The 19889-nt window shown below is 38.0% G+C and overlaps 6 protein-coding genes across 6 annotated transcripts; 4 read left to right on the forward strand and 2 right to left on the reverse strand.

Moving 5' to 3' along the window:
* The first annotated feature begins 55 nt into the window (after positions 1 to 55).
* LOC136341918 (transmembrane reductase CYB561D2-like) lies at positions 56 to 2206 on the forward strand. The gene is made up of 2 exons (XM_066287296.1): positions 56 to 618; positions 1636 to 2206. The coding sequence occupies exons 1-2, from the start codon at positions 193 to 195 to the stop codon at positions 2167 to 2169; spliced, it is 960 nt and encodes a 319-aa protein (XP_066143393.1). The 5' UTR covers positions 56 to 192; the 3' UTR covers positions 2170 to 2206.
* Positions 2207 to 2297: 91 nt separating this feature from the next.
* On the forward strand, positions 2298 to 6923 carry fz (frizzled). The gene is made up of 4 exons (XM_066287288.1): positions 2298 to 3637; positions 3908 to 4150; positions 4212 to 4319; positions 4395 to 6923. The coding sequence occupies exons 1-4, from the start codon at positions 2467 to 2469 to the stop codon at positions 4571 to 4573; spliced, it is 1701 nt and encodes a 566-aa protein (XP_066143385.1). The 5' UTR covers positions 2298 to 2466; the 3' UTR covers positions 4574 to 6923.
* A 933-nt stretch (positions 6924 to 7856) lies between these two features.
* Positions 7857 to 8492, forward strand: LOC136341922 (peptidyl-prolyl cis-trans isomerase NIMA-interacting 4). The gene is made up of 2 exons (XM_066287301.1): positions 7857 to 8045; positions 8106 to 8492. Exons 1-2 carry the CDS (start codon positions 7970 to 7972, stop codon positions 8414 to 8416), a joined length of 387 nt encoding a protein of 128 aa, XP_066143398.1. The 5' UTR covers positions 7857 to 7969; the 3' UTR covers positions 8417 to 8492.
* Positions 8493 to 8507: 15 nt separating this feature from the next.
* Positions 8508 to 11477, reverse strand: LOC136341913 (thiamine transporter 1-like). The gene is made up of 3 exons (XM_066287290.1): positions 10931 to 11477; positions 9617 to 9821; positions 8508 to 9562 (listed from the first exon to the last, which is right to left on the reverse strand). The coding sequence occupies exons 1-3, from the start codon at positions 11267 to 11269 to the stop codon at positions 8775 to 8777; spliced, it is 1332 nt and encodes a 443-aa protein (XP_066143387.1). The 5' UTR covers positions 11270 to 11477; the 3' UTR covers positions 8508 to 8774.
* A 278-nt stretch (positions 11478 to 11755) lies between these two features.
* Positions 11756 to 17965, forward strand: LOC136341909 (tetratricopeptide repeat protein 14 homolog). Its single transcript, XM_066287286.1, has 14 exons — positions 11756 to 11891; positions 12257 to 12648; positions 12903 to 13031; positions 13085 to 13305; positions 14322 to 14459; positions 14516 to 14915; positions 15025 to 15365; positions 15606 to 15840; positions 15892 to 16169; positions 16278 to 16358; positions 16441 to 16680; positions 16815 to 17444; positions 17501 to 17650; positions 17700 to 17965. Exons 2-14 carry the CDS (start codon positions 12292 to 12294, stop codon positions 17905 to 17907), a joined length of 3408 nt encoding a protein of 1135 aa, XP_066143383.1. The 5' UTR covers positions 11756 to 11891; positions 12257 to 12291; the 3' UTR covers positions 17908 to 17965.
* A 32-nt stretch (positions 17966 to 17997) lies between these two features.
* Positions 17998 to 19390, reverse strand: mRpS22 (mitochondrial ribosomal protein S22). Its single transcript, XM_066287295.1, has 4 exons — positions 19154 to 19390; positions 18814 to 19086; positions 18418 to 18757; positions 17998 to 18364 (listed from the first exon to the last, which is right to left on the reverse strand). The coding sequence occupies exons 1-4, from the start codon at positions 19251 to 19253 to the stop codon at positions 18058 to 18060; spliced, it is 1020 nt and encodes a 339-aa protein (XP_066143392.1). The 5' UTR covers positions 19254 to 19390; the 3' UTR covers positions 17998 to 18057.
* Positions 19391 to 19889: the final 499 nt, after the last annotated feature.

Consider the following 19889-nt stretch of genomic DNA (forward strand, 5'->3'; position numbering starts at 1 on the left):
CTTCATGAATGTTATATAAACATGTTGCACGCAAAATTCTTAAACCAGGGCTTATCAACAATAACAACTCGAATTGATATTCAAATCAAAGAAACTTCAACAGTGTTGTGTATGTAATTCCCCAAAGTGTTTCCTCTAATATATCAATTAAAAACTCGCGCCTTTTCACAAAATCAATTCACATACTTTATAATGGAATTTACAGATGATCAAGAGGCCACAAGTGCAAATAACATTCAACGAAGCATCAATGCAAAATCAGACAATGAAACGCTAGAAACAAGATTAAAAAATTCTGAATCATTGCAGAATGTTGATCGGGTTGGCTCCTATTATGTCGGAACCGCTTTAGTTGAAATCGCAATGGCACCAGACGCGGACGATGCACAAAAGCTCCTGCCAGAGAATCCCGCCGAAAACATGACGAATTTAGAAGAGAATAACGGCAAACTCAAGAGAAAGAGACTTGAGAAACCCAAAGATGAAGTGACTTTCCGCACCCACCTCACCTCATTGGCGCACGTCAGTGTTGTGCTTTTTGTTTACTTAATAGTGAAATTGGCCCTAAGGCCCGAATTTGATTTCTTCACGTGGCATCCCCTGTTGATGGCTATCGGGGTAAGTTTTTAGTATTAGTAAGAGAACGTTTACGTATTTTTTAATAACAAATAATCAATTTAATCTTGAGGTTATGTCTAGTAGAACGTGTAACTAGGTCATATTAGATTCATATTTACAATTATCGTATATAAGTAACGAGTGATCATTTAAAAAACTTATTGAAGGAGTATATTTTAGTTGTTTTTTTAACGATCAATGAGTGTTCTTTATACAGGGCGAGCTTCATGTGGTACAAATTTAAGGGGATATCTTTTGAGTCAAAATAAGCAAAAGGTGTATATAGCTATATAGTCAAAAAAACTGCAGTATAATTATCGCGTTGAGGTTCTATAGAAGATATATGAAGAAGGATTAGAACAAAATTAATTTGTCTCAATGTCTTTTGTAGCAATGTCGTCCATCTTATTGTCAAGAAATGCGAAGAAATTTCATATCTGTCTCATAATACTTGTTGCTGTTAATTGCGTAATCTTTACAGAACATTAGAGAATCTGAAGGGGATCTATGAAAATTTCATGATAAAATGTTATCAAATGTGTATATACACGTTTTGCTTGTGATGGAATTATCATTCTTATTTGTTCATTTCAGGCATTTACTCCTGTATTGTAAATATTATATCTTTTTAAAAACGATATCGTAAATGTGCCAGCTATTGCAATTGTACTCTTTTAGCTTACATATAACCACCTATAAATTCAAGGTTAATGCTTTTAGAGGAGAAAGTCCCGATTGTAATCAAGACCATGAGTCGTATTTTCCATATTTTACGGATTTCCCCACTGGAAATAGTACCAGTTAAATTCACCGTATATTTATAATTCTTTCGAAGAAATGCCTCATATATAGGGTGCTCGATTCACTGACTACATTATGAGGATCTTAATTATCTTAAAAGATATGGAATGGGTTTAATTAGCGTAAAGTTCCCACCTCAGTGGTGGGGCTAATAAAACGGCGACCCTGTAAAATACTGTCATCATTAATTCCTAATCTTTAATGAACTATTTTTAGTGGATGCTCCTAATGACTGAAGGCTTGTACGCAATCAACAAATATAACACCTACTGGAGGTTCAAAACAAAAGGCGGCTTCAGGGTTAAGATCCATGTTATAATTCTTTCAACAGGATACATCTTATCTGTGATCGGATTTATTGTGGCTTACATTAACAAGGAAAATAAGGGAAAAAGCCACTTTGTCAGTTGGCACGGTTTATTTGGCCTTTTGGCTCTGATTAGCACGAGCCCCCCCATCATCAACGGGTTTGTGCTGTGGTACCGCAAGGAATTGGGAGCGGAGCACTACCATCGACTAGTCAAGTTTATCCACGTAGTAACTGGGACTCTGGCCTTTTCCTTCGGTGCTCTATCTTTAATTTTGAGCGTGTATTCGAATTGGTATGGGAAGAAGTCATATCGCAGCGATACTATCTTTTATTTCGGTTTGGTTACTGTCAGTTATCCAGTGATTTGGGCTATTTACGGACCGTCAGTGAAATTAGTGAGAGTTGTTAAGAATTATTTTAGTGAAGATAAGGACGATTAAGTCGTTTATTTGAGAAATAAAAAGCTTACTGAAGTAATTACAGTGTTTAATGTTTTTTACATAATCTACACCGATATTTATACGATTAGATAGATGTCGTTGATCATTTGTATCAACATCAACTGTCAGTGTCATTCATTTCTGTGCATTTTTCCTGCGCGAGGAGTATTTGTTCAACAAAACCCTTTTTATTTTGTTTATATTTTAGTTATTAGAATTATAAACACCAAAAATGCGTAATGAGACCTTGAAATAGTCGTTCGCACCCCTTTCAACACCATCACACACACCAGTACAATGGGCTTAAACGCGATAGCCACCATGATATCTTTGGCTGTCCTGTTCCTGTTGCTCTTCAATGGCGGAGTTTGTGTGTACCAGGGTACTACCAGAATCAGCGACTCAGATGATTTAATCCCGGCTCACGACAAGTGCCAACCTATCACCATCCCTTTTTGCTCAGGCATTCCCTATAATAAAACCATAATGCCCAACCTTATGGGACACAGTAATCAAGAGGAGGCAGGCCTGGAAGTGCATCAGTATTTTCCTCTAGTCAAAATCAACTGCAGTGTAGATTTGCAGTTTTTCTTGTGCTCCGTGTTTGTTCCTGTTTGCACCATATTAGAGCACCCTTTGCCCCCATGTAGGTCCTTATGTGAGTCTGCAAGAAGTGGCTGTGAAGGCATTATGGAGAAGTTTGATTTTCATTGGCCAGAGTCGTTGAATTGCGATAGTTATCCTGATAAGTCTGTTCCTGAAGAGCTATGTGTTGGTCAGAATAATGTGGCTGTTCCTCCAAGTTCTCATTCTACTAAAAACACCCATATAAATCACTTTGATCATCTACCCACGAAGGGCAAAAACTTTGGCTTTGTTTGCCCAGAGCAATTTAAAGTCCCAGCAGTGTTGGACTATACCTTCAAAGTGGGCGACAAAGTGGAGAGAAATTGTGGGGCTCCTTGTCAGATGATGTTTTTCAATGAAGGAAAACGTCAGTTTTCTCAAGTGTGGATTGGAGTTTGGGCACTTTTGTGTTCCATCAGCTGCCTCTTTACAGTGTGTACCTTCTTAATAGATACAGATAGATTTAGGTACCCAGAAAGACCAATAATCTTTCTCTCAGTGTGCTACTTTATGGTAGCATGTGCCTATTTAGTGGGTTTCCTAATGGGTGATAGCATAGCTTGCCAAGAACCCTTCCCATCCAAACTTGGCAATGTAACTGAGAAAACTGTAACTCAAGGCACCAAATATGAACCATGCACTATTATTTTCATGGTGCTCTACTTCTTCAGTATGGCATCCAGTATTTGGTGGGTGGTTTTGACATTGACATGGTTTTTGGCTGCTGGATTGAAGTGGGGACATGAAGCAATTGAAGCAAACTCTCAGTATTTTCATTTGGCAGCTTGGGCCATTCCTGCTGTGAAGACTATTACTATTTTGTCCTTTGGAAAAGTTGACGGTGAGTTTTGTTTTCAATTGATTTTGTTAATGTGTGGAGTATAAGATGTTCTACAAAGAGACAACTTCATTACCATCAAATCCCACTTGCTTAAATCCATTATCAGTGAAGTGGTTTGTCTTTGCAGGCTGTAGGAGCCCTAAAGCTTATAGTAATGTTCAGAGTTATGATTTGCTTAAAATGTAATGGATATAAATTGTGGTATTGCCTCAAGAATCTACTTATATCAATTCAATTCTGAGTCATTTTTATACATCTCTTTTCTTTAAGGTGATGTACTTAGTGGTGTATGCTATGTAGGAATTTGGAATGTAGAAGCAATGAGAATATTCGTCCTTTTACCACTGGTGATTTATCTAATTTTTGGAACTGTGTTCCTCACCAGTGGATTTGTGTCTTTATTCCGTATTAGAACAGTAATGAAACATGAGGGCACCAAAACTGAAAAACTGGAAAAACTAATGATTAGAATTGGCATATTTTCAGTTTTATACACTCTGCCTGCTTTAATAGGTGAGCCCAAGTTGTTTCCCTTTGAATTTCTTTCAGTAATACTTAATTCACATCATTTTAGTGATTGCCTGCTTGTTTTATGAAAGCTCATATTATGAAGATTGGATGCGAACCTGGTGGATGGATATTTGCCACAATACGAAATATTCAGTACCATGCCCTATTTCTGGTAAGTGTTTTCATTACACTACCCTTAAAATCTCTATTACCAATCCAAAAAATCTTCTACCCAATTTTAATGTAGGTGTAAAACAAAAAAAATTCTATCCCTATTTCGAAGCCTTCATGGTGAAGTACCTGATGACCATGATTGTGGGCATCACATCTAGCGTATGGATCTGGTCAGGGTTCGGGAAAACTGTCCACAGTTGGCGGGTCTTCTTCAACAGTTTAAAAAAGCGCCGTGTCGAGGCTTACGTGTAAGGTTGCTTCTACACTCTCTTAATACTCACTACTGAGCATGGATATGTTCAAAACAATTATTTAAGTGTTGATTGTATTGAACAAAGCTTTGACTGGTTCTTCCTTGAAATTAGTAACTGTCATATCACCAAAGTTTTCTTGGGTGGGAAAAGAATTCTATCAGCTCAGGTTAGTCAGGTTCAAGTTATTAATGTAAGTTTTACTATCAAATTTAAACGAACGAGAGTTTTATGCTTTCCATGGCGTATTTGTTCTATGGTTTTTGTGTCAATTAACTTTGTGGTACCGAGTTCCCCAGAAATAATACCCGGTACTCCTCGAAAAGATTTAGTTGATAGGGGTATCTTATTTTTCATACATAATAATTAATTTCCAGACCCTGTATTTCAGCCTGAATTTATTTCGTCTCCATTCCCTCTAAAGACCTCCTCTACGACCACTGGCCCCAACCTCTTATGTTAAGTAAGAGCGCTTTCTTCAGATAAGCTTTTCTTGTCTAGGTAGCCTGCTTGTAGGATATTAACAACACAGCTGTTCCTTATTTTATTCCTTGCATTTTTCACCCCAGTTCCATCTTGTGATGCTTTAAATTCGTCTGGCGATATGTACCGCTAGCTCTGGTGCCATTGCAATAGTATATCCTCGAATATCAACCCTTGGAGCAGCTAAACACTTTGCTATTTTCTCAGGAATTTATTAAAATGCGATTATTTATCAGTTAGGCAATAACGAATAACGTTTAGCTATGAGCTATTAGCTATAGATATCGTATTCCGATCGTCCCTTTCGGAATATTCGCGAATCCAACTTTTTTTCCTTTTGGGAGTGAAATTTTCGTTAAAATGGCTTATGAATGCTAAGTAACTAGAATGTTGCATTTAGCAAACTTATGGTGTGCATTATGTACACATCACCATTCGCCATTCAGGGGCATGCAAGCTGGATAAGGGGATTTCCCAATGGTCCTGTTGACGAATTTAACTAGGGCTTATTTTCGAGGAACCGCGGTAATTTTCTGTGTTTTCTTTACACTTATCGAGTTTGTATTCTTGTTTCTATTGAAGCTGACGAGGGATATTTATTTCCGTATTACTTAGTGTTTTGGTGTATATTAAGATTTTTGCCATATTTTATTAGCTTTTAAGTGTCTACATATATGAAACGAAGGAAAACGGTTTCTTCTTTAGTTCCTTCTTCCGAAATTAAAAGTCGTGTCAATAAAAAGTGCAATAAATAAATGTCATTCTGGTTTTAAATTTAAGCCTAAGGCATTATCTAGATTAAAGAAGTGTTAGGAACAATGATTTCAAATAGGTTGGCAACGGTTCAATTAGGTGAAGAAGACGTTTCTTCACTTACTGGAACATGAAGCAATTTCTCAATGGATACGACAGCTAAATTGGCTGCGATTTTTAGGAAAATTAAAGATTTTAATACACGAACGCAGCAACTCGATATTAGACTAAGCTTGTGCATATATTCATCCATAAAAATCATATAGTTTTTGATATATTTTTATACTTCCATGTAGATCAAAAACAGACACAGTTCACAATATTTTCATATCGACATAGGCAGCTTTTCAGGGCCTTATTATACATGTACGTGACAATATCGATTGAGAGCTGTAGAGGATAATGTTTCATTGAGCGAATTTAGCTTATAGAAATCTTGTGGGGAGTTTAAGACAAGGGATACATTTGTTAGAAGCCATTCCTGTTAATTGACAGGGTGGCAAATATTGAGATTTATTCGAATTTGGATGTATACCGGCTGTTTCAATTTTACCTTCGGTAATTTTGGGAGATAGTAGAAAATCTCCCTGCAATGACTAAGGTCAGAACTGAAACATCCTGTGTAAGACGTCAGACGTCCTGTAAATTCTTTCTGGAACTCCTAGGTTATCCTGCCTGCATTTAATTACCATTTAGTATTTGCTAATGCATTATTTCTGTAAATAATAATTGTAAATATTTTTAACTTCTAAACTCAATGAGTTTGACTGATTTTTATTATTATGAGTATTAAAGGAAATTATTTTAAGGTGATATACTCTATGAAATTGTTGAAGGCGTTGATCTTTAGATAGCCTCAGCTTCTCTGACATGCATTAAATGGAAATGACCATTTGACTTCCATTTATCTTCAGGCAAAAAAAGTCAGGGCTATCTGTTACATTTTTAATGTTACTGTATATTTGCTTTACATGAATTGAGCAGTTTAAAATTCTTTATAGTGCAAATTTACTGCCTTAACCTCCGTTTTGTACTACCATTTATCTTTTTTTGTATAAACTAACTTAATAAATGTTCAAACAAATCAGTTGTATTCAAATCCTACTGAAATCAAACCAAGTTTTCTCACTTTTTTAAAATACCTTTACTCCTTAAATATCTAACTATAAATGGCACACAACCCATTGTAATCCCCAGTCTCACAGGAGCAAAAACCTTGTGAATGGCATAGGCAACTGCGAATGTTCCAGCATTTGATATTAGCGCAGGGTTTGAATTAGCCCAATCTTCCAATTTTAGGCTAACTAACAGCTCCCTAACATTGAATCCAGTTGACACCAGAAAATAACATGAACCCAAGGATACTAAAGATATGCTGACATGAAATACAATAACTGTGGCCCCATATTCAGCAATAGCCTTCTTCAGTTTTTGCCCTGTAGTTAGTGGTTTGTTGGGAGTAGTAGAAAAGTGCCGTTTGCAATGCAGCTGAAATAAGGACGGTACAATTGAAGGATGGGGGTTAGTTGTGGGAAATCTTTGAATACCTGAAATGTGATGTTTCACTTGTGAAAGAATGTGAATTTAAGGATCAGTTTCCCAGCAGTCACTGGGGAGATTAAAGCCATAGTTAAGTTGTTTTGATAGTCAAAAAGGGTGTAAATGACTGCTGAGGAACTGGGGCCCCATTAGAACTATTTCAGTACCAGTTCGTGTTCCCAAAAGGAATAGTTTTGAAAAGCTCATTATCACAGACGTGGAGTGTGCTGATAATGCTTAGTAACGCTTAATGCGCTAATTAATAATTAATATTACATACTTAGAACTTGAGATTTCGTATGTACAAAAACTAAGAATATGTCAAATTGGCAGATGTTGTGTAATATTGCTTTTTTTTGTATTTATAAATCAACAGTTCATGCTACTCGTTAATCATGTGATGTAATACGCATAATCTGTACAAGTGTCACATGGTTTTAATATGTAGAGCAGTTGGAATGAGAATTGGTGCATATTGAACTAAATCCGGACGAATAACTTCAATACTTAATTAAACCGCCGAAGCGGAGCTCCCCTTTATTGTCGTTCAATTGCCCACTAACGCAAAAGAACCGACTTGCTATTTCTAAAATAAAAAGGTCAATATCAAGGTAGTCACACTATGCCTCCCAAGAAAGGTGGTAGTTCAAAATCCGGTTCGGGCGCGAAACCAAAGAACGAAGAATCTAGCGAAAAAGGTATACCCAACAACTGAGACGTCCAACTCTAAAGTCAGAGCATTTGTAATTTCTCTTCAGGCAAAGAAAAGAAAGGAGGTACGGCTGTTAAAGTCCGCCACATCCTCTGTGAAAAACAAGGTAAGTGCTTAGAAGCCCTAGAGAAACTGAAAGCTGGCCAAAAGTTCCCTGAAGTGGCCTCAGCTTATAGTGAGGACAAAGCTCGTTCAGGGGGCGATTTAGGGTGGATGACACGCGGATCAATGGTGGGGCCTTTTCAGGAGGCTGCATTTGCACTTCCTGTGTCTACAGTAAATAGCCCCATTTATACAGACCCTCCTGTAAAAACTAAGTTCGGGTATCATATTATTATGGTGGAAGGAAAGAAATAATGATTAGGTACTTAAGCAATGAAGATGATTTTTAATTTTTATAATAACATATAATAAAATGTTCTTAAATATTGAACGTACAAAATTTTCTTAAAAATTATCACAGCCAATTTAGTATGTAAAAGCAGGTAATACTTGTTTTGTGCTTGTGAGATATGGAAAATACTGAATCACCTCATTAGAAGCCTAAAGGAGTCGCTAACAACAATAATTGTCTTTTAAAGAGATAACTACTAATAGCCCTTTTCCAAATACATATCAATTAACTTGAGCAAAATAAATACTAAAGAACTAGGAACAACAGAAGGAACACTTGCTAAAACCTTTTTCTATCAATTCACTAACATGCTTTGCTAATTCAATAAATGATTACAGTGCGCGAGGGTGGCTCAGGCACAGTGCTAGCCCTTCTATAGTCCCTCTTACTGGCCAGCCAGCAAGACAATCCTATAATAATGTAAATGCACCCCAGAATCAAATGAAACACCCCATAAACAAAATACTGATTCCTAGGAGGTAGAGCAAAACCCACCCTTTCAGTTACTACCACAAGTGTCATAACTGTCTGGAATAGAAGTGCTATGAAAGTGTTTAACCCAAAAATAAGCCCATAGCTGTCTTCCTTGATTAGTTTGGCTATTTCACTACTTGCCACAGTAATAGTTAGGTGATATAAAGTACCGAACACTACATAACAGATATAACTAACTAAAATCCAGTCGGTCTGTGAAGCAATCAACATGGCAAAGCCCTGTAGCAATGAGCAACAAGTTAACGCCAATTCCCCACGCGTTTTCCAATCAACTTTCAGCACTCCGGCTGCAAGAGTACCCAAAAATCCTAAAATCGTCAATATGGACTCTACAGCGCCGTTGTAAATCGGACTATTAGGATCGTTTACAATGTCCGCCCATAGAGGTTGCATATAGACTTGCACCTGGATAAAACCGCATGTTGCTAATGACCACCATATTGACCATTTTATCAGGTATTTGCTGGAATAACCGTCTTTGAAATGGTTCCACATTAAACCGAAGGCTGATCTGCTCTTTTTCCTTAGAGACTGTGGGATCGGATCTCGATGAAAGTAGATTGACTGCTTTACTGGAGGCAAGAAGAAGCTCCAGAAGGTAGCTGCTATCATTGCTGCATAGAAATGTTAGTAGTAAAATATTTGATAAATTCGTTTTGGCCACTTACAGCCGAAAGTTATGTAGTTGAGCTGCCTGTAGTCCATCGCATGAACAGATATAAGTATTTGACCTAGTATGCCGGAAATAGCACGCCCACCTAAAATTGCAGCTCGGGTATAGGATGTTACTTGCGGGTAGTATTCCTTGTCAACTTTGGCGTAGATGTAGGTGAAGTAAGCCACTTCACAAGCTGCAAATGCTCCATAGAATCCCTGAAATTACGCGCGAAATGGACTTTGTGATATTGAAGACATTTAATAGTTTCGACATTTTGGAGGTGCAACACAATTAGCAATTTACTCGTTTGCAATTATTATTTTTGCCAAAACATCAGGAGAACAATTTTCTTCATAGCGTATCTAAAAATATCCAGAATATTGACCTTTTCCAAAATAAAATTGGTTTTATAAGTGTGTCAACAGGCGAAAACGTAGGTATTGTGAAATACTTTTTTTTTTATCTTGTTTAGTGCATACTGATACAATTATCATAATTATGCCATTAATAGAACTTGGCTTATTTTTTCCAGTAACACAGGATTATGATACAGGTTTAATACCGTCTTTAAAATTTCCATAGTGAGTTTGTTTGGAATGTTTTCTGAACAAATATGCCTGCGTAAGCCTTGTAAATGATGTTATTATGGTTTACATCTTGGCTGTTTGGTTTAGCTTAATCAGCATACCCGCGAATTAGGTGCGAAGAATTTCACTAAGAAGATGGCATTTTTAGTGGTACACTGTATAAACTAGGTTTTTAGCTACATCATAGTTTTAGTTAAGGTTTATGGTGTTTAATCTATTTTATAATCAGTTGATTATAGAGGAAATATAATGGGATATCTTTGAAGTGAGTCTTGAGACTGCAAATTAAATATCTAAAGGCTTTATCTTTTTGGCTATATATTTTTATGACGTCCAAACATCCTAATTATTTATCTAACCAGATATGCTTTTCAAAACCCTGCGCCTGCCTATTATTGAGCAATAAAACTTAATAATTTAACTTAAATTGACAATGTAGTGAGTATTACACAAGATCAACTCTATCAAGTTTAAAGTAGTATTAATAACACCAATGAATAAACTGACTTGGTTTAATTAATAACATAAATACATACTTTTGTCTTTAGAATTAAATCGGAAAGATGAGGGCTATTTATTATTTCGAAGAGCTAAAAACCTGTAGAAGGATGTCCCTATTTAAAGTGAGCTCTATGCTTCACAAACAAAGGATTAAAGTTTTATCAAACATTCATTATCATTTTTAATCGAAAGTAACATGGCCTAAAAATTATTTGCAAGCATTTTACACCACTTACCTCCAAAATTTGCAGTTCCAAAAGACTAGTGGTGTACAACAGCATCCCCCAAACAACAATACCTGACAGGCCTGAGAACACAATCAAGGGCTTATACCGGCAAATATCCGTAATAAGAAAGACCAATATAAGCAACCCCAAATAGCTGTAAGTACCAACAGGGTACACTTGTTGGTTGATTTGACCCTGAGTGAGGTTTCGCCATTCTGTCCCCACAAGGAACTCATAGATAAATGGTTCGGAAGGTCTGAGTTCTTTGAGGAAACCAAAAACACTTAGGAACAAGGATACAGTTAACCAAATCTTGTCGCCGGTTTTGGGGCATTTTTTGAACAACATACTGCACCGAGTTAGTGATTTAAGAATTAATAGAGCGGGTTAGTGTTTTCTTGGCATATATCGCGCAACTAAAAGCACACATTTAAATTATTCAAGTTTGTTTGACCCGGCCTTGATTGCGGATTGCGTGCGGGTAACGCACGAGTTTTAAACGTTGTCCGCGCTGCCCTTCTCTAGCCGAGATTTGGAGCGTTTGAAGGTTATTTAAAATATAATTGACACACAGTTGATTTTGACTTACAGGACGACGTTTTTTTTCTCTACCCTAACTACTCTTATTGCATAGATTGAAGAAAAATTGCTTATAGCTACCTTATTTTAAGAGGTTGTTAAAACTAAATTGTTAAAAAAAAAACTAGTTCCATATATCTTATCGATATTTTAAGCAAACATAATAAAAATTTTATTCATTTTCGACATTGTCTACGGGCAATCGCATAACCCTAAATACCCTAATTTTTGACAGTTGACTTTTTCCACAGGAAATCCGGTGCCGCCTGCCGCCATTAATTTCAATTCACAATGACGGTCTGAAAAGGATTAACTATCCCGTTTGCTGTATAATTCATGCGTTTTTAAATGTGGTTTTTGAGAATATTTTTCTGAGTTAATATTACGTAAGGTATGTATAATTTCTGTAAACGGTTTTGTAATGTTTGCATTGTTTGGGGTCATAATATTAAGTGGGTAAAAGGGTAAGAAGCTGGTGATATCTGAAGGACGCCCTCAATTCTTCATCATGGCGAACGCCCTACAAATCGCCATTTTGTTTTGTATTAATATTTTATTGTATAATTTTTTTCTTTTGCGCTATTCGATCTATAAGGTGAGTTTAATTAATTAATTAGCCCTTGAAAATAAGTCTACCCACTACTTAATTACAAATATCAGTCGCCTTCATCCATTGTCGAGTTCCCTCTTGTCAGGGATGGTATATTGCACCAGAGTAGTTTCAAGATATTCCAACATTTATGAACTTCTTTCCAGGAGGCCGAGTGTCTCACGGTGATCTGAGCTCTGTCATGGAACATCTCAACTCGCAATTAATCACCCGAACCATCAATTTCCATGGTCAACAATTGCAAAAATTATGGGAAGGAGAACATGGAGAAAACGACTTGAATCGTCGAGGTGTCAAAGATTTGAACTTCCAAGTGTATGGGCAAAGGCAGAAGAATTTGTCATTCCAAGATCGAGGAAAAAGGCTGAAGTTGCAGCAGTTTATAGCAAGGAAGGCAAATGTGATTTTTTCCATGCAACCTTCTGCATTCAAGCTGGATGGAAATGTGCCTCTCAGTGAGGAGCTTTATGCTATTACTCCTCCTTTTGAGACTTATGTTAATGCAGATAGACAGAGAAGGCTGTTGTTTTTCACTGAGGTAAGATATAAAAATTTTTTTGTTAGCAGGAAATGGTCAGGATGGTCACTCCTTTAACTTTCTGGACAAACATTTATTTATTTTTTTATAGATAAGTAAAGCCAATTTTATCTTGATTTCTTCAAATTTAGTTTACTTATAATACCCTTACCTCTGAGATGCAACTTTAGTATCCTTTCTTCATCTTTATTTTTGTCATTGTTGTTAGTTTTTAAATATTTAACATATTTTTAATAAAATATGTTTTCTTGCAGAATGTTAAGGTAGGGGATCTAATATTGGGCACAATTGTGAGCAAGCAACAGTCAGGGATGATGCTTAAAGTTTTGTGTACTGCTGAAAATGATGACGTAGTAAAATATGCTGCTGACATAAATATTAAAGTAAGTATTAGGAAATATATTTTTCCTAAGGTATCAATTTATTTGATTATCAGGCATTCTGCCCAGTGGCAAATGTAATCCCGGCCGTTGACAAGAAAGGTGTATCTCGCAGTTACATGATGAACGACTACGTGTGTTGTGAAGTTTTGGAAGTGATCGCAGATACGGATAAAATGGTGTGTGGCATGAAGGGCATCACCAGAAAACCTGGCGATCCAGAGCACCGCCCCCCTTTGGGTCTTATTAGTACTGATGATTTCCCTTTGGTTTATAAGTAAGTGGTTTTTGTTGGAATTTGTTTATGCTAATTTCTTGTGTTTTTGTTTTTGAATAGGATTTTAGTGGGGGTTTGAGACATTTTCGGACATGTCTTTTCACACTTTGGAAACTCCCACTAAAGTTGCATTATTTATTATTTCTTTTTTCAAGCAGGCAGAAGTTTTTCTTTATATTTTTGTGTAAATTGTGAAACTACTTAGTTGGCAGAGCAGGATCTGAGTCTTGTTCTCTTCAAGTGTTCTGACAAGAAACCCAATATTGACCCTTTATATGACAAGCTGCAAGTTGATTTATATAGGAAATAACAAAAAGATGAAATGCAGCAGAGCCAGAAATATTTGGGAGTCGGACTAGTACCAAGAGATCTAAATTGTGTTTTTTCTTTTTAGAAAAGGCTGACATAAATGTAATAATTAATTAACACAGAGTTACGTTAAAGCCCCACATGAAACGCACGAGAAAAATGTTTAGTTTACTTGTATAAGCCGTATTTCCAGGTGAGGCACATTTTTAGGCCATGGCCCACTGTCACTTTATGATATATATGAGCATGTTCATGTGGCTAAACCCATCATGTTTTCTGCAGAATCCCCCCATAGACTGCACAAAAATAAAAAGTGTTTAAATAAATATATCACATTGAGGATAATTTCGAAAGTATTTAATCTGTAAACAGGATTTATTTGAGTATGACAAAACGTATTTATTGCTATTTAATTAGCCCAAGGGAGAACATTAAAATGGGCATAAAGGAACTGATGAGTCATGGTATGTATACGATTTTCAGGATGGAGGATATTGAAACTTAAAATTGCTGATTTCATACAGATGTTTATCCTCTCAGTAAAAATTGGCAGGGTTAGTCTTTAATGTGTAAATAAAAAGCATTTTTTATAGGCTTAACACTGCCGATTAAATATACGAAAAATTCCTGAGGTAAACGTTTTACAAAAAACTTTAGATTTGCACGCGAAAGATTGACTTAAAGCAGGTTTAAATTTGCCTTTTCAGAAAATCCCTCGATCATAAAAATGAAACTTACGAATCCGTTTTGGAGAAGAGCATCGGATTCAACAATTCGGACAACATTCAGTTTTTGGCTAATCAGATGGGCATTAACGAGCATTTCTCCCTTGTGGACACTTTAAGGTAAATAAATGGAATCCCTTTTACAATTGGATCATGTTTTCAACATTTTCTTCCAGGGGCAGATACCCGGAAAACGAGTACGCCAACGAGTTGCGTCAAGTGCAAGCTAGCAAGTGGGCTTATAGAAACGTGGCAGACGGCATAGATCACTTCAAGGCGGGAAAACACGTGGAAGCGTTCCAGTGCCTGAATAAAGCCCTGAATATCGACCCACGCAATGTGGAGGGCTTGGTGGCGCGGGGTGCTCTTTACGCCAACAGCGGCAATTTCCAGAAGGCGATCGAGGACTTTGAAACGGCTCTGAAGCTGAATCCGAGCCACACCAATGCTCGCAAATACATGGGTGAGACTCTGGTCGCTTTGGGCCGCAGCTATGAAGAGGAGAACAAAATGGACGAGGCTCGGAAGGCCTACCAGAGTTGTTTGACCATTTTGCCATATCATGAGGAAGCAAAGGTGAGCCCTTTTGGATTTCTCACTTTCTTGTTTTGATAAATTTAAATTAGACGTATCTTGACTAGGAGGTTTTTCCTATTTATTAAAAATGTACTCATTTATTTCACAGAACTCTCTCGAATTCCTTAAAAACAAAGAGAAACAATCGAGTAAGAACTTAATCGAGCCGGGTGAGTTGTCGTTGCCAAATCTCCCCGCATCCGTCGTCTCGAAGAGTACGGATGTTAACGATGCTTTAAAGCAATTGCTCAAAAACGAGGAAGAAAAGAAAGACAAGAAAAAGAAGAGAAAAGAGAAGAAGAAAATTAAGAAAAAGAGACACTCGAGCTCTAGTTCTGATTCGAGTTCAAGCGGCAGCGGGGACAGCTCGAGCAGCTCGTCAAGCAGCAGCAGCGATTCAAGTTCCTCAAGTGGGGATTCTGATTTTAAGAAAAAGAAGAAAAATCGCAGGTTAGTGTTCGTTTATATACGGTGAAAGCTCACAAACGTACAACGACAATTTGTGTCGACATTTTGGTCTGTTACTACTCGATTTAATAAGATTTTCTAAAATTTCAATAAATGCCCCGTTTTGAGAGAATCCCTCTTCGAATGGCTGTCCGTAATGGAAGCTTTCACCGTATATCTTTTGTTTGCGTTATAAAAGAAGAAGGAAATTGTTTTTTTAACCATACGTTTGCCGATGCATAGACGAGAAAAACGTGAAAATTCCCTGAGTCCGTTGAGTAAACGGATGGCAATGATGGACGCGCAAGCCCACGAAGCTGCAACCAGTTTTAATTTCAACAAACCCGCCTCAAGTAATTTTGAGTTCAGTTTCGAGACTCCCGAAAAGCCGCAAAAATCGCTACAGGAGCTCGATTATGAATCTAAAGTTAAATCTTTCCTACTGGAAACCAAGGATGACTCTGATTACGAGATTAAGGTCGGTTGAAAGAAATTTGAAGAAATGAGTTATGAATAGAAATAATTGTAGATAAGGAAATTCTTGGAGGAGAGTGCCAAATGGAAGAAAGGAAAGTCCTCTGAAGATAAAAAGAAAAAAAAGAAGAAAGATAAGAAGGCCAAGAAGGAGAGTAAGAAGAAGAAGAAGAAAGAAAAGGAAAAGTTGAAGCGCAAAGGATTGGAGCTCGATCTTGACGATCACAAGAAACTGAGAGATGCCATTAAAAAGGAGCTGAGCAAAGAGAAGAGGAAGAAGCACAGCTTGGATGAGGAAGAGTACTTTTTGCAGAAATCTGGAGTGTCTAAGAGGTGAGGGTTTTCCAGTTTCAGTTAAAATCATCATTTGTTGCCAGTAGCTCTGGACAATGTTTTAAAAAAGCTTCAAGAGGGGAAAGACAATAGTAAACATTTTTCTAGGTTTATCGAAAGTCTGCCCGACCTGGAAGAATTGGAGTCGAAGCTTAACGCTTACTATGCCCTAGAAAAGGAAACTAAAAGGTGGGTACACTCAACAATTTAATAATTTCTCATTTATCTTATTTTATATTCCCAATTCACACTTCTACATGTTTTTCTGTAGGAGTGACATGAGTGAATCCCCAAAACACATGCTTTTGGATTCGCCTTCACCTACTCGTGAGCAAAAGGCGCGACAAGCAGTAGCTGAAGCGACTTCTGCCGCCAGCAAATGGAAAATGCACCTCGCAAGCGGACCCGCTCCTCCACCGGCACGCCTTAAAAAGAAACAAATTCAGGAACGGCCTCCTTCTCCTGATTGGCCCCCAGAACTGCCTCCAGAGAAACCCAGAGCCAGAAATAGGTACGCATGTATGCATAATTTATGTATTGTGTAATAACGAAGTAGTTACTGAAGTTATAACATGAACAATAACTAAATAGGGTTTGAAAGAAACTTATATTTACCTTCATTAATTTTCTGCATTGTCTTGATAGTTTTGACGAAGCACCCACCTCCTCAAAGAAACTGGGCGCCGTTCAGCAGGAAAAGGGCGTAAGCGTACGCAAACAGATGGCTATGAAAGAACCCGCTCTGAAGCGCATGGACTCTCCACCGAAACGAACCCTAATGAAACCCCTTGTGGCCCCACCTTTACCCCCCGGCCCAAAAATACCTCAGGGTCAAGTTGTCTTGGACAAATTCGGCAACTTCCGTCTGATGACTCCACCGGAAATGAAGAAAGTCAGAGAGGGCATTGGTGCAGCTTCGGGAAGCCGCCCTCCGGAACCACCTGGTCGACCCCGTTCCGGCAGTCGTTCGCCAAAGCGCAGAAGTCGTTCTAGGTCGGGCAGTCGGTCACGCAGCAGCAGCCCCACTGGCAGTCGATCACGTAGTTATCGGTCGAGATCGCGATCTTTCTATTCGCGCAGTCGATCCAGGTCCGGATCGTTTTATTCACGTAGCCGATCTAGGTCCAGGAGTTATTCAGGCGATAGGAGGTTCCGCAGGAGGGGAGGAGGTGGCTTCCGTGGAAATCGAAACGATCGCGGCACGTACTACAAGCCTAGATACCCGAATCCGAGATACGATAATCGACCTAGAGGCAGAGGAGGTTACTACAATAGGTATCAATCGAATATTAAAACGTTTTGTCTTGATTAATGCCGTGATTACGTTACAGGGACAGGTTCGATCGCAATTTTAGGGGCCGTGGCAGGTTCGACCGCGGCAACAGAAGGCACCAAAGAGGCAGATTTGGAGGTAACAGAGGCGGATTCCGGGATTATCGCGATCGCAGATTCGAGCGTAGCAGATCGAGAGATCGCAGCAGGTATGCGTAATGAGCTCGAGTGAGGCCCAGATTATGTTTGCTTATACAGGTCATACAGCAGAAGTGCAGAAAGGTCGGATGCATCCTCTAGAAAGTCGAGGGACAGAGAGGCGAGCAAGGAGAAGATCAACAAATATTCGGAGGGAGCTTTGCCGGAGGCCGCACCAGAGAATCCTCCGTCAAAGTTGGACGGACCATTATCTGAGGGCGAAGATCGAGATGATTATAATGGACAAGAGGCGAAGAAGGACGAGTAGATTAGTTCTGTTTGTTAGAATAGGAGGTACAATTCAATAACATGCTTAGAAATACAAACTTTTTTTTTTTAAAGACGCATAGCAGGAAGGTCAGAGTGAATAACCCAAGATTTATTTATTTTTTATATTACAGTGCAACAACTAAAGTACCTATTCAATCAACTCATGCACAACCTGAAATCGCCCCCTTCGAGATTCCCTTTGTGAAGGTACGTCCTTATATGCCTGAATGGCCAGCTCTAGCGCCCCCTTCTTGTTAGCGGCAGTTCTAATAAAATCCTCTACGACGTCCAAAGCTTCTTCCCCATTGAACTTGACCTGGTGCACCAAACCATAAAGAGTAACTAAATCTTTGGCCTCATTTATGTGCAACGTTTCAATGAGGTCTAACAACAAATTGTCTATCATCTTGTTCCATACAAGGAAGAAGGTTAGAGCTCCAAAATGTCTAGAGGATCTAAAAATCTTTCCTCTGGGAACCTATAGATTTTTAATTTAGGTTAAGGTTACCGAAGCAAATCAAAGGAGTTGCTTTCATTAAGGTGCTGGTAAACTATTGAAACTACTCTTTGATAAAAGGGGTCATCTGGTTCAAACTGCAAACAAGCCCTGTCTAAAACATACTCGTACTTGTGTCTGTCTAGTAAACTTTGTAAATGCTCCCCTTCAAATATTTGGGGATGGTTTAACAACTTCCCTTCTTTTGGAAAGTACATTTGGTTTATCCGTTGTCTTAAATCCCATTCAGCTTCCTGAAGAACACCATCAGGCTCCCGTACAACAATTAACCTATCAGAGTCTTTTACTCCATATGTTATATCAGTGAAGACTATTCTGGAAGTGTTCAGACCTGTAAATGATTACTTCTGATTGCAGGGGCGTAAGCAATTGACTTCATAGACTTGCCCTGTAAGGCAGGTTCGTGGTTCAATACTTTAACTTCAGAATTCAACACTTTAAGCACTGGAGGGATTTGGAGAAGTTCTTCGGCTTTCTCTTTAGCCTCCTGTAGTGACTGTTGCAACTCTGCATCTGTCATAAATTTATACTCTGGGTCCTCTAATTGGCTTGCGCCTAACTTTCTTCTGCGGAACACTTTATTATAGTCAACCCTTGTTAGTGATCTAAGGAGTTGCTGGATGTCGTTATTAAAAAATAGAGCTGCGGGATCTTTGTCGTCTGCAAAATCAGGATAAAACATCTCGGTTAATTCATAAAAATCCCTTAAAAGTTATTAGAAAACTACCATAACAAAGGGCGGTATAATTTAGAAACCTTCGTGTTCCTAAATACGAGTCTCGAAATTTCGTAGCAACAGTTCTCATCCTCAATCCTAAATTAGCCATTTTGTAAATATATTGCAGGTAAGTATGGAACTTTATAAGGGTATTACTCAATTTCGAAAAATTAATCACTTAAAAAAGAAAATGTACAATTTTGTGGTTATGATATCAAATCCGACTAACCACTACTACAGCAGATCAAAAATGCGACAGAGCTGACAGTTGAAGGGTGATTGTCATCATACACTGTTGCCGATTTGAACTGGATGTTTTAATGTTTATTAAGTAGCGCCATCTGTGAACAAAATGCTCTACATCTGGAAGATTACTTTTTGTCAGAACAGTTTTCTTCAACTGTTATGTTGCATTTTGGTTACTCGTTAGGTGGCGCCATGAGCTGAAATCGAAAAATATCAAATGTTTTAGAAGCCTTTTAAGCCAAATTGGATTGACGTTTATACCGTGATTAACAAATATTTGCATAAAACAGTAGTGAAACACTTTAATTGCTCGTCCATAAATGGGATATGAGTTGCGATCAGACGATAATAATAGAATGTAAAGTTTCTCAACAGAAATTGAACAGGTGTTTAGATGTGATTAATAAAAATTTGCGCGAAATAGAGTTGACACGCTTGAATATTTCGTCGTTAGATGGCGCCACAAGATACGATCGGAAAAACAAAATAATGGAATCAA

The sequence above is a fragment of the Euwallacea fornicatus genome, chromosome 11, assembly GCF_040115645.1.
Source record: "Euwallacea fornicatus isolate EFF26 chromosome 11, ASM4011564v1, whole genome shotgun sequence".
Taxonomy (NCBI): Eukaryota; Metazoa; Arthropoda; class Insecta; order Coleoptera; family Curculionidae; genus Euwallacea; species Euwallacea fornicatus.